This window comes from Eubalaena glacialis, chromosome 2 (assembly GCF_028564815.1).
Source record: "Eubalaena glacialis isolate mEubGla1 chromosome 2, mEubGla1.1.hap2.+ XY, whole genome shotgun sequence".
Taxonomy (NCBI): domain Eukaryota; kingdom Metazoa; phylum Chordata; class Mammalia; order Artiodactyla; family Balaenidae; genus Eubalaena; species Eubalaena glacialis.
This window is the reverse complement of record NC_083717.1, coordinates 38756565-38770390: the sequence shown is the minus strand read 5'-3', so window position 1 is coordinate 38770390 and position 13826 is coordinate 38756565. Positions and strand designations below refer to the sequence as shown.

At 40.0% G+C, this 13826-nt stretch overlaps 1 protein-coding gene across 1 annotated transcript in view; it reads left to right on the top strand.

Moving 5' to 3' along the window:
- WDR93 (WD repeat domain 93) overlaps positions 1–13826 on the top strand; it is a 48464-nt gene that overhangs the window by 10196 nt on the left and 24442 nt on the right. The window contains exons 4-7 of the mRNA XM_061181770.1: positions 1640–1704; positions 8779–8857; positions 10853–10968; positions 13771–13809. Of these exons, the coding sequence (XP_061037753.1) occupies positions 1640–1704; positions 8779–8857; positions 10853–10968; positions 13771–13809 (299 nt within the window). The remainder of the gene's footprint in view (positions 1–1639; positions 1705–8778; positions 8858–10852; positions 10969–13770; positions 13810–13826) is intronic.

Genomic DNA, 13826 nt, shown 5'->3' with positions numbered 1-13826 from the left:
TAGTAGGTAAATACAGTTTATTATTCTTGTTTTTCAGAAGAGGCAACTGAGGCATGGAGGTTAAATAACCTACTTGAGGTAATGCAGAAAGTAAGTGGCACAGGCAGGATTTGAACCAGGCAGTGTGGGCCCAGAGTCCACATCCTTTCCAGCACTCAGCAATCCTGCTGCTCATTTAAGCCAGGTTTGCTTTTCTTCCTCAGCCTGAGGATGACCAAGGCATGGGGACCATAGTATAGAGAACTATGGACAGTGTCCTGGAAGATACGTGTCTGCAGGAGAGTGACCTGACCCAACTGGCATTTTAGGAAGAGCACCCTGATAGGAGTTTGCAAAAGTCAAATGGAGAGGTAGAGAGACCAGGAAGAGCTAGTGCATTCATTTAGGAGAGAAATTAGGAAGGTCTGAACCAAGGCAGGGGCTGTTAAAATGAAAAGAAAATTGTACTGTAGTTCTGTAAGATGTTAACATTAGGGGAAATGAGGTGAGGGATTATAAGGGAACTCTGTACTATTTTTGCAATTTTTCTCTAAGTCTAAAATTAGTTCAAAATAAAAAGCTTAAAAAATGAAAAGGAAAATATAGTGGAAAAACTTGGTGAGTGATGGAATATATGTATGGGGTCAGGGAGTAGGGCGGTATGTGAGGGTAAGTGAAGAAAAATGACTCCTTTCCTCCTTAAATAATGGGGTGGATGATGATGCCATTACTTGATAAGCAATTTTAGGAGAATAAGATTTCAGGGGTCTGTTGAGAAATTCCATTTGAGCATGCACAGCTTTGAGGCACCTGGAGGGGGAATGTTGATACTCAGGAGGAGTTTGGTGTAAAGATAGGACTGCATTTATCACACTGCATTATATCTAGTTAGTTTCCTGTCTGTGTGATTCTCAATGTGATGAATTTGAGGGCAGAGACTGCCTTGGTTGTCCCTAGCACATTTGTGGTCATGGAGCAGATATCCCATGAATGTTTATTGGGTTGAGTTAGACTTTCACCCACAGTGATCCAGATACCTCTGCAAGGTCGGTATTATGGCTGTAGGGGCAGGTTATGAGTGTCTCGGAGGCACCTAAAGAAAGAGTCAAGAAGTCATGGTGGATGATGATCACATACTAGAGCCCTTAGGTTAAATGAGAATGAGAATGACAAAATTACTTACTGTATCAACAAAATTAACTGCATGAGGAGCTTGTTGGGCTGTGAGAAATGAGGCACATAGAAGAGTAAGATGTGATCCTTTCCCTCAGAGAATCTGTGAACTCACTCGAGGAATAAAAAACACTCACAGGAAGCAGTTGGATAACAATGTGAAACACTATGGGATGATGTGCTAAAACAGATGAATAGAAATCACGAGTGGATTGGTGTGGCCAAAGTGCTTACAAGAGGACTCTAGAAGAAGACGGTAGGGCCAGTGTAGACCGAGATGACCCAAGAGGAAGAATAACTTGAACATTTCAAGTGAGGGGTGGAAGAAGACAAGGAGTCCAAGATGATCATGGGCAGTGGAGGGGCCAGGGAGGAAGCCTAATAATGCATGAGTTTATCATGATATCTCAGAAAGTCAAATATAAAATTTCAACTTTTCTTCGGTTCACCTGCCTGTCTTTCATTCTTACTTATTTTTCTGTTTCAGGTATCATTAGACTATTTTATTTTTATAAGGATGGTCTTTACCTCATCAAAGCCATCAATGAAGTGGTAAGCTCATGTTCTTTCATCTGTAGCTGGGCCAAAAGCTGTAGCAAATCAAGTTTACTTTTAACATGGAGGCAATGACAGCCATCCTAGAGTAGAAAGAAATAGAGACCTCCCTGGCCAGAGAGCCTCCTCCAAAATATCCAATTAAAAGATCCCTCACCATCAGAGGGTACATACTGAATGCCTTGGATTCATTTTCCCGGTTGTCAAGAGAAGAAAATTACCAAGGAACTCTGGTCCAGATTGAGCACCAGACCAACATGTCTAATAACTACTTACCAGTCCCTAAATTTTCCAGGCTGCTTCACGTCCTGTTCCCTTGTCCATGCTGTTCCCTTTGCATAGAAGGCTCTCCTTGTCTCCCTACCTACTGTGTGTACCTCTTAAATTTCTCTCATTCTTCAAGACCAGCTCAAATATCCCCTCCTCTGAGATGCTTTCCCTGATATACCCAAGAGAAGTTGATCTCTCCCTCTTCTGTGCCACCACCATATAGGAAAGAATTTCCATCACAGTGTTTTCTCTACCCTCCACACTTATTTGTTTATATGACTGCTTCTTCTCCTGGATGTAAGTTCCTTGAGGGCAGAGGACATGGCTTATTCACCGTATATTTCTTGTTCCTAGTACATTGCCTGCATACTATAGGTTCTTAGAAAGTGTCTTTTTTTTTTTTAAATTAATGAATCCAAAAAAGAGGCGGTATTGCTCAGAGTATATTTTTAGTTGTAGTTTGTTTTATAAAAAATACTATTGATGGGCATCAAAGCAATTCAGTGGGAAAAAGAAAGTATTTTCAACAAATGATGCTGGAATGCTGGATAAACAAATGGGGGAAAATGAACCTCAACCCTACCTCACATCATATATAAAAATTAATTTGAGATGGATTATAGACCTAAATGTAAAGGCTAAAAACATTATCCTTTTTGAAGAAAACACAGGAAATGTTTTTTGCAACCTTGGGGCAGGCAAAGATTTCTTAGGACATAAAAGACACTACCCATAAAAGAAAAAAACTGAAATTGGACTTCATCGAAATTAGATACTTTTAATTCCTCGTGCCATATACAAAAATTAACTCAAAATGGTCACATATCTATATGAAAAATCTAAAACTATAAAACCTCTAGAAGAAAACATAGGAGGAAGTCTTTGTGACCTTGAGTTAGGCAAAAATTTTCTAACTACAACACCAAAACCACATTCCATACAAGAAAAAAATTAATAGATTAGACTTCATCAAAACTAAAACCTTGTGGGCTTCCCTGGTGGCACAGTGGTTAAGAACCCACCTGCCAATGCAGGGGACACAGGTTCGACCCCTGGTCCGGGAAGATTCCACATGCCGCGGAGCAACTAAGCCTGTGTGCCACAACTACTGAGCCTGCGTGCCACAACTACTGAAGCCCGCGCGCCTAGAGCCCATGCTCCTCAATAAGAGAAGCCACTGCAATGAGAAGCCCACGCACACCAACAAAGAGTAGCCCCCGCTCGCTGCAACTAGAGAAAGCCCGCGTGCAGCAAGGAAGACCCAACACAGCCAAAATTAATTAATTAATTAATTAATTAATTAATTTAAAAAAGATGCTATTAGAGTTCGATCAGTATCAGGGGCAGAGAGCGGACCCCAGAGAGCTCTGAGAAAGCCCACCGCCGCCCTGCCTAGTGGCCCTCACACCCCAGGAGGAGCCACAGCTGTCACAGCCGGCCCCAGTCACCATGACCACAACCCTGAGCAAGGAGGTGGAGACCCAGCAGCCCACAGCCCTCCACACTGCCCACACCTGCACCACCCGTGCAAGGAGCTGCGCCTGCTGGTGGGGACAAGGAGGTTATGGCAACAAAGGTTTGGGGAACAGTCAGATGGTTCCTGTGAACAACAGATACGGTTTCACCACCAGCAAGGACACCAAGGAAGATGTACTTGGACAACAGACTGCCATAAAGAATAACCCAGGAAGTGCCTTTGCCGTGTAGGAGATAGACCGTGGAGTGTGATGTTGTTGAAGGAGAAAGGGTGCAGAGGCCCTGTATGATTCCAGTTACATGAAATTTAAGGATGGTTGAAACTAAGCTATGTTGGTGAGGAAGAGCAGAATGTTGGTTGCCTATAGAGGTGTAATTGACTGAAACAGGGCACTAAGGAACTTATACCTTGACTGTGTGTTAGTTACATGGATGTATACATATGTCCATATCCATCAAGTTGTACATTTAATATCTGTGCCTTTAACTGTTTTTATTTTTTATTTATTTATTTTATTTAACAAAGTGCTTTATTCTTTTTATTTATTTATTTATTTATTTTATTTATTAATTTTTGGCTGCGTTGGGTCTTTGTTGCTGCATGCAGGCTTTCTCTAGTTGCGGCAAGCAGGAGCTACTCTTTGTTGCAATGCGCGGGCTTCTCATTGCAGTGGCTTCTCTTGTTGTGGAGCACGGGCTCTAGGCGCATGGGCTTCAGTAGTTGTGGCATGCAGGCTTCAGTAGTTGTGGCTCGTGGGCTCTAAAGTGCAGGCTCAGTAATTGCGGCGCATGGGGTTAGTTGCTCCGCGACATGTGGGATCTTCCTGGGCCAGGGGTCGAACCGTGTCCCCTGCATTGGCAGGTGGGTTCTTAACCACTGCGCCACCAGGGAAGTCCCTTTAACTGTTTTTAAATTTTATGTAAAAAGAAATCTCTCTAAAAAAAATACAGGGAATACTCATCAACTGATTTTAGGATACTAGCAAAACTGTGATATCCAAACTTGACAGGGACATTACAAAGAAAGTAGTGTTGGTGGATTAGAACACACCAAAAGTGTTAAAAAAAAAAAAGTTAATTCATTACATATATTTTTTTTAAGGACTTCATTATTACCTCTGGAAGTTGCTAAGGTACAAACAGTATTCTGAAAACTGATTAGAGAGAGCATCAAGCATTTATCTTGACTTTCCCATATAGGCTGTATTTCAGGGTAATCAAATAGTTGATGATGGAAAAATGGAAAGATTTTCTTTATAGAAGAATTCTAACAAATGCAGAAGGAATGATAGAATTGGGGGATATCAGTTTTGTAGCCATTTTGAAGAGTAATGGTCTAGGTAATGACCAGTGCTGATGGGGGACTTTATAATTGATGAGCCAGGATGACACCTGTTGTCAATGATCACCATGAACATTATTAAAAGAAAGAACAGCTAGCTATTATGAGCCTCCTCATGTGATGCCGGAGGGAGACACCAAACACCTGTGGAGTATTCTGGCCTTTTGTTTTAATTGAGCCTAAATCTAATCAAACCTCTAGAACTGGTTGCTGGTTTACAGGAAATACATGTAAACAATGCCATGGGATGCAATCAGTCCAATCCAGAAAGTGAAAAATTACACAGGACAAGTGACCTGGTTTATTCAACAAAAAAATGGTGGAAAGAAAAACAAATAGGGTAACATTTATAAATTAAAAGAGACTTAAGAGATAAATTAACTAAATATTGGGTTGGCCAAAAAGTTCATTTAGGTTTTTCGTAAGACGTTACAAAAAAACCCGAATGAACTTTTTGGCCAGCTCAATACAATACATGGACTACATTTGAATCCTGATTTCTCAGTTTTGATAGTGACTTTTTAAAAAAAAATTTTATTGGAGTATAGTTGATTTACAATGTTGTGTTAGTTTCAAGTGTACAGCAAAGTGAATCAGTTACACATGAATTCTGATTTGAACAAACCAGTTGTGGAGAGGTATTTATTAGACAATTGAGGAAATTTGAAAACAGACTGGATAGTAAGTGGTATTAAGGAACTAGGATTAATTAAATAGAAATAGTTAATGAAGTTGGGAGATAATAAAACAAGATTTGTCATATATTGATAACTGGTGAAGTTGAGTAATGGATACATGGGGTTCATTACACTATTTTTTGTCTTCATGTGCATTTGAAATTTCTATAACCTACAAATTGATATTAAAATACATAAATAAAAATATTTTTTTAATGACCATACTACCCAAGGCAGTCTACAGATTCAATGCAATCGCTATCAAAATACCAGTGGCATTTTTCACAGAACTAGAACAAATAATTTTAAAATTTGTATGGAAATACAAAAGACCCCGGATAGTCAAAGCAATTTTGAGAAAGAACAGAGCTGGAGGAATCACAATTCCTGACTTTATACTACAAAGCTACAGTAATCAAAACAGTAGGTATTGGCACAAAAACAGACACATAGATCAGTGGAACAGGATAGAAAGCCCAGAAATAAACCCGTGCATGTATGGTCAATTAATCTATGATAAAGGAGGCAAGATTGTACAATGGAGGAAGGACAGTATCTTCAGTAAGTGGTGCTGGGAAAACTGGACAGCTACATGTAAAAGAATGAAATTAGAACATTCTTTAACACCATATAAAAAAATAAACTCAAAATGGATTAAAGACCTAAATGTAAGGCCGGATACTATAAAACTCCTAGAGGAAAACATAGGCAGAACACTCTTTGACATAAATCGCAGCAATATTTTTTTGGATCTGTCTCCTGGGGTAATGGAAATAAAAGCAAAAATAAACAAATGGGACCTAATTAAACTTAAAGGCTTTTGCACAGCAAAGGAAACCATAAACAAAATGAAAAGAATGGGAGAAAATATTTTCAAATGATGCAACCAAGGGATTAATTTCCAAAATATATAAATAGCTCATACAACTCAACATCAAAAAGACAAACAACCTGATTTAAAAATGGGCAGAACAATTGAATAGACATTTTTCCAAAGAGGAAATGCAGATGGCCAACAAGCACATGAAAAGATGCTTAACATCACTAATCATCAGAGAATGCAAATCAAAACCACAAAAAGATATCACCTCACACCTGTCAGAATGACTATTATCAAAAAGAACACAGGGACTTCCCTGGTGGTCCAGTGAGTAAGACTCTGCGCTCCCAACGCAGGGGGCCTGAGTTCAATCCCTTGTCGGGGAACTAGATCCTGCATGCATGCCGCAACTAAGAAGTCCACATGCTGCAATTAAACATGCCACAACGAAAATCCCGTGTGCCGCAACTAAGACTCAGCGCATCCAAAATAAATAAATATTTTAAAAAAACAAAACAAAAGCCGTTTAAAAAAAAAATAAGAGCACAAACAACAAATGTTGGCGAGAGTGTAAAGAAAAGGGAACCCTCATACACTGTTGGTGGGAATGTAAATTAGTGGAGTCACTGTGGAAAACAGTGTGGAGGTTTCTCATAAAACTAAAAATAGAACTACTGTATGACCCAGCAATTCCACTCCTGGGTATATAATGGAAAAAAACCCAAAAACCCTAATTCGGAAAGATACATGCATCCCAATGTTCTTAGCAGCATTATTCACAATTGCCAAGATATGGAAGCAACCTACGAGTCCATCAACAGATGAATGGATAAAGACATACACACACACACACACACACACACACACACACACACAATGGAATACTACTAAGCCATAAGAAAGAATGATATTTTGCCATTTGCAGCAACATGGATGGACTTGGAGGGTATTATGCTAAGTGAAAAAAGTCAGACAGAGAAAGACAAATACTGTTTGATATCACTAATATGTGGAATCTAAAAAATATAACAAACTAGTAAATATAACAAAAAAGAAGCAGACTCACAGATATAGAGAACAAACTAACACTTACCAGTGGGGAAAGGGAAGTGGGGAGGAACAATATAGGGGTAGGGTACGGGATTAAGAGGTACAAGCTATTACATATAAAATAAGCTACAAGGATATATTGTACAATATGGGGAATATAGCCAATATTTTATAATAACTATAATTGGAGTATAAACTTTTAAAATTGTTAATAACTATATTGTACATCAAATATACTCCAATTTTTTAAAAAAGAAAGTGAGGGACTTCCCTGGTGGTCCAGTGGCTGAGACTCCGTGCTCCCAGTGCAGGGGACCCGGGTTCAATCCCTGGTCAGGGAACTAGATCCCACATGCCACAACTAAGAGTTCACATGCAGCAACTAAAGATCCCATATGCCACAACTAAAGATCCTGTGTGCCACAACTAAGACCTGGCGCAGCCAAATAAATAAATGAAATAAAAATAAAAATAAAATGAAAGAAAAACAAAAATTAAAAATGTTTAAAACTCATTCTCCTTAAATAATTTAGCGGGCTCACCAGCCTAATTAGTATAGCCACCTTATGTTGCTAGTCTTAGAGCTCCTTAAAGGTATAGCACAACCGTACACATTGAGTCTTTTTCACCTGGCCCAAAGTTTGAGCAGGTTTCATTCTAGGGTTACATTCAGTCTCTACTTAATATGGACTGAATGTTTGTGGCCCCCTAAAATTCATGTTGAAATCCTAATCCCCAATGTGGGAGGTGATTAGGTCACGAGGGCAGAGTCCTCATAAATGGGATTAGTGCCCTTATAAGACCAAGAGAGCTCCCTCAACCCTTCCACCATGTGAGGACACAGCCACAGGTGGCAGGCGGTCTATGAGCCAGGAAGCTAGGTCTTACCAGACACTGAATCTGCCAGAAATCCTTGGAAATCTTGGATTTCCAACCTCCAGGACTGTGAGAAATAAATGTTAATTGTTTATGAGCCACCCAGTCTATGGTATTTTGTTTTAGCAGCCCAATCAGACTATGACACTACAGTAGCCTAGACAGAGCCTTTTTCCAAGCAACTGACCAGAGTTTTCAGTGTCATGTAGAACTTGTTTCAGCTCATTTTGAATACCTGAGTGGTGGCATAGGTCTGTAGGGTTTGCAAACCTGACCAGGAGATCAAATAGTATGAAATCACTACAAATCATCAGGAGTATTTAAGAAACCAGGAAATAAGTCCAAAACCCTTTAGACAGAAAACTGAGTTCCACTTCTTTACTTACAATCTTGTCTAATTCCTGTACAAAAGTGGAAAGTTTGAAGCAGTTTGAGGCATCTTTTTATGCCTCAAGTTTTAAAAGGATTTATTTCCCTGGTGTGAACTACCAAAAGCCCTGAAATAATTCTCTTCTGTCATCAGGCTGAACTTCCTCTCTCAGTATCTCTCTTCTTTTCAGGATGATACCAGCAAGCAAACCATCTGTATAAAGATGGAGATTTCTGAAGGAGGGGACTTTGCAGCCTTCCTCCTACAAGGTAAGATTAACCAAAGGCTCTTAAGAAGATTCAGATTTGCAGTCTCTTCCAGATAATCACTTTCTCCAAAACCTTTTAAACTTCATTTATTTATTTAGGCTGTGCCGGGTCTTACTTGCGGCACGCCGGATCTTTGTTGTGGAATGCGGGTTTCTTAGCTGTGGCATGTGGACTCTTAGTTGCAGCATGCGGGATCTAATTCCCCGACCAGTGATCGAACCCGGGCCCCCTGAATTGGGAGCGCGGAGTCTTACCCACTGGACCACCAGTGAAGTCCCAAACATTTTATTTAGAAATAATTTACAGAAGAGTTGCAAAGATAGGACAGAGTTCCCTTATACCCTTCACCCAGTTTCCCTAATACCAACATTTAACAAAACCATGGTACAGTTGTCAAAATTAAGCAAATAACATTGGTATAATACTATTAACTACAGTTTTTTTTTCACGTTTTGCCAGTTTTTCTTCTAATCTAATTTTTTTTGCTCCAAGGTGCAATCCAGGATATCATATTGCATTTAGTCATCGTCATATTAGTCTATACCTATTTGTGATGTCTTGACCTTGCCTTGTTTTTCATGACCTTGACACTTTTGAAGAGTACCAGTCAGATATTTTGTGCAATGTCCCTGAATTTCAGTTTGTCTGAATTTTTTCTCATGATTCAACCAGGGTTAAGGATTTGGGGGAAAGTCCCACAAAGGAACTTTTTGTTGTATTATATCAGGGGTGTATGTGATAGCACTACTGCTGATGTTAACCTTGATCACTTAGTTAAAGTGATCTGCCAGCTTCCTCCACTGTTGAGCTACTGTTTTTCCCTTTCCATACTCTAAGTCCAGACCACACTCAAGGGGAGAGGATGTAAACACCATTTCCTGGTTGTAGGAGGATCAAAGAATTTTGAGACATGTTGAAATCTCCACAGTGATTGATAAACAACTGGGGGGAGATACTTTGAGACTATGCCCACCATTAAAGTTTAGTCTCTAAACTTTAGTCTCTAAGGAGACTATGCCCTCCTTAAAGTTTTGCCCACCATTTTTAGCATTCAATGTTGGATCTTGCCTCTTGCAATTATTCCTGTGGTGATAGAACATATTTTATTCAAATGATTGTTAGCTTGATTTTTAATTTTTAAATATTTAGACATGCGGTGTATGGGCCTCCATGTATATTCTTGCCCCAGGCCCCTCATATGTTAGGTGCTGGAGAAAGATACATATTTTATAATGCTTTATGCATCAAAGGAAACTTATATACTATCTGTAGTGGTTTCCTCGGGCTGCCGTAACAAAGTACCACAAACTGGGTGGCCTAAAATAACAGATATTTTTTCTCTCACAGCTCTGGAGGCCGGAAGTCTGAAATCAAGTTGTCTATATAGATTACTTTTTTAGGAAACATTTAGCCAGAATCCCATCATAGGAAAGTAACCTTTCCCAGGTTGGCAGGAGTTCAGTATAGAAGCTGAGCATGTTTCTTTGATGAGATAGTCTCACAACCACCCCATGGGTTGTCATCTCCTCAAATATTGGTCAGAAGAATTCTCTGGGGCATCTCTCACAATTCTAACCCTTTCTCAGCCATACCCCTCTCAGTTATTGATTCTATATATGCCACTTTCCTCCCCAGACGGGAATAGCTGTGAGACAAAACATCAGTGGAATTTACCATTGGAACCTAGAAAACACGGAGACCAGGCAGCACAGACAGTTTGGTTAAAAACTGTTACCTCAGTGCTGTGAGTGAGAGGCCCGTTTCCTTTAGAGGCAGTGGCCTGAGGAGAGGAGCTCTGTAGCTCTCCGTGAGTGAGGACTGGCAATAACCATTGCAGAACTACATCTCCTTCCATTTGTCAAAGTTGCTGTTCTGAGGGTGCCCGCTGGTCTCTGTGCCAACCTTCACAGAGGTTCTGTGAAGACGGGCCGTTTCTCAGGGGAAACTTGTTGCCTGCTTGCAGTTGCTCAATGGTTCCTTGGTTTCCCAATGCAGGAGCCGGGGATATTTGGCTGGATGTGTATAAATTGCCTAAGGAGTCTTGGCTCAAGGAAGTGGAGCACCCCCAACTCACCATAAATCCAAAGAAAAAAGTCAGACAGCTGCAACTGGTAGGCAACATCCCTGTTTTCAACTGATATGTTTCTCCCTACCCTTGACCCACATCTAGCCTAACTCCTCCTTGCAATTTCAAGATGAAGGAGGCCTTCTGGAGGCCATAAGAGAAGACAAGAGGCACACTGGCCCATGTCTCTCAAATCAATTTGCTGTGGTTAAAATAAGATGTTAAAAAGCAGAGGTGTCATTGTATATATGTACCACATCTTCTTTATCCATTCATCCATCGTTGGACATTTAGGTTGTTTCCATGTCCTGGCTATTGTAAATAGTGCTGCAATGAACATTGGGGTGCATGTGTCCTTTTGGATTATGGTTTTCTCAGGGTATATGCCCAGTAGTGGGATTGCTGGGTCATATGGTAGTTCTATTTTTAGTTTTTTAAGGAACCTCCTTACTGTTCTCCATAGTGGCTGTATCAATTTACATTCCTACCAACAGTGCAAAAGTGCAAAAGCGTTCCCTTTTCTCCACACCCTCTCCAGCATTTATTGTTTGTAGATTTAAATGGGTGGGATGGTGGGGGTGGTGGAGAGGGAGGTCCAAGAGGGAGGGGATATAGATATACATATAGCTGATTCACTTCATTGTACAGCAGAAACTAACACAACATTGTAAAGCAATTTTACTCCTATATACATACATATATATATATATATATATATATATATGAAAAAAAAAAAAAAAGCAGAGGTATTAGAATCTGGTATCTCTCTCATCTAGGTGTTGCCTCTCCACCAAGAGCACTCCCAGGCATTTCTCTGGAAGAGTCTTTTTTTTTGACTCTAATAGATTTTTTTTTTTCCCTCCTGGGTTGAAATAATCCTTTCATGTCTCCCATTCCACTAAATTCCCCAGATTATGGTATAAAAGGGTTGTTCTAAATATACAGTAAGTCCCCTACATACGAACCTTCAAGTTTTGAACTTTCAAAGATGCAAAAGTGTGTTCACACATCTGGTGTACATTGTCCTATGCGTGCATCCTTTACAAGTGGTTGTGCTTTTGTGTACTTTACTGTACAGTACTGTATAGAGTACAGTATCTTTATTTCAAGCCCAGGATGTCCGGAAGCAAGAGTAAAAGCAGTGGAGATGTAGCCGGTACTACTGTACTTTTCAAGGTACTGTACTGTAAGATTAAAAATGTTTTCTTTATTTTTTGTGTTTGTTTTTTATGTATTATTTGTGTGAAAAGTGTTATAAACCTATACAGTACAGTACTATATAGCCAATCGTGTTAGTTGGGTACCTAGGCTAACTTTGTTGGACTTAACGAACAAATTGGACTTACGAACATGCTCTCAGAATGGAACTCGTTTGTATGTAGGAGACTCACTGTATAGGAATACATGCATTCTTCTTTTATTCTTAGAAGGTAGGAACTCTACCGTTTCAGTTTAATTATATGTGATCCCTGGGCTTCATGCCATCTCTTTAAAATATAGTTTTTCAGTAAATATTATTTTAAGATGTAATTTTCTTTTTTTTCTTCTTTTTCTTTTTTTTCATTTTGGCTGCACTGGGTCTTCATTGCTGCACGTGGGCTTTCTCTAGTTGCGGCGAGCGGGTGCTACTCTTAGTTGCGGTGCGCGGGCTTCTCATTGCGGTGGCTTCTCTTGTTGCGGAGCATGGGCTCTAGGCGCATGGGCTTCAGTAGTTGCAGGACGTGGGCTCAGTAGTTGTGGCTCGCGGGCTCTAGAGCGCAGGCTCAGTAGTTGTGGTGCACGGGCTTAGTTGCTCCGCGGCATGTGGGATCTTCCCGGACCAGGGCTTGAACCCGTGTCCCCTGCATTGGCAGCCGGCTTCGTAACCACTGTGCCACCAGGGAAGTCCCTAAGACAAAATTTTCTCATCTATCTGATATGCACTTATTTTTTTAATCAACAACAACAAATATTCATTGAGCATGCCTTTAAAACATACTGTATTAGGTGCTAAAGAATTAGTGAAATTATTAATATAGGAGACCAAGATTGAGACTCAATGATGCCGAGCTCATTGAGTGGCTGTGAATAAATGCCTTTTCTCTCCAGTGAATGTCTTCATAGCAGGGTGTGATTTTGTATCCCTGGGAGAGTTACTGGCCCAGAGACCTTCCTCCTCTAAACTCTTACAGAATTTATTCTCTATACCTCTCTTTGACACTTCTCACATACCATCCGGTTGTGCATAGGAGTCCTTTTCTCCTAACTAGATGATAAATTTCTAGGTTGTTAAGACCATAGCTTCTGCTTCTTTTTATCAACCAACCACATGGTATCCTACTTGGTGCCCAACAGATACATTTTTTGAGGGATTAATTTATTATCCAAGTGGGAAAAGCACCTTGGAATGGGGGTGGTTTCTTGCCATAATTCACTGTTTCTATACACTGAGAAGCAATCAACTAATGCCAGTTACAGTGGTAATTCGTGTCCTATGAATTGTATTTAGAGTTACTTAAATATAATTGTCAACATCACTGATATATTTTGCCAATCAGACACATTCGCTTCAACGTAGATTTTTGTAATAGTTTCCTAATTGATCTCCTCCCCTCTACTCATATTTCCTCTTAACGTCGCTAATGATTTCTTGTTTCCCCAAATACATTTTAAGATACTAGAGGACAAGGATCATGTGTTAAAATCCGCAGGCCAGAGGACCACACAAATATTGGTCCTCCAGTCTACGGGATGAGTTCACATCTCACGAGAATAATTGGGGGGAAGAAAGAGCATCTCAAAAGATTAAAGGAAGAAGGGGAACATATACCAAACCTATTGTGAATTAATTTCTCATTTTTCTCCTCAGAACACTCTTGATCCCGTGACTGCAGATAATTTAGAAACGGTAAGAAACTTCAAAGA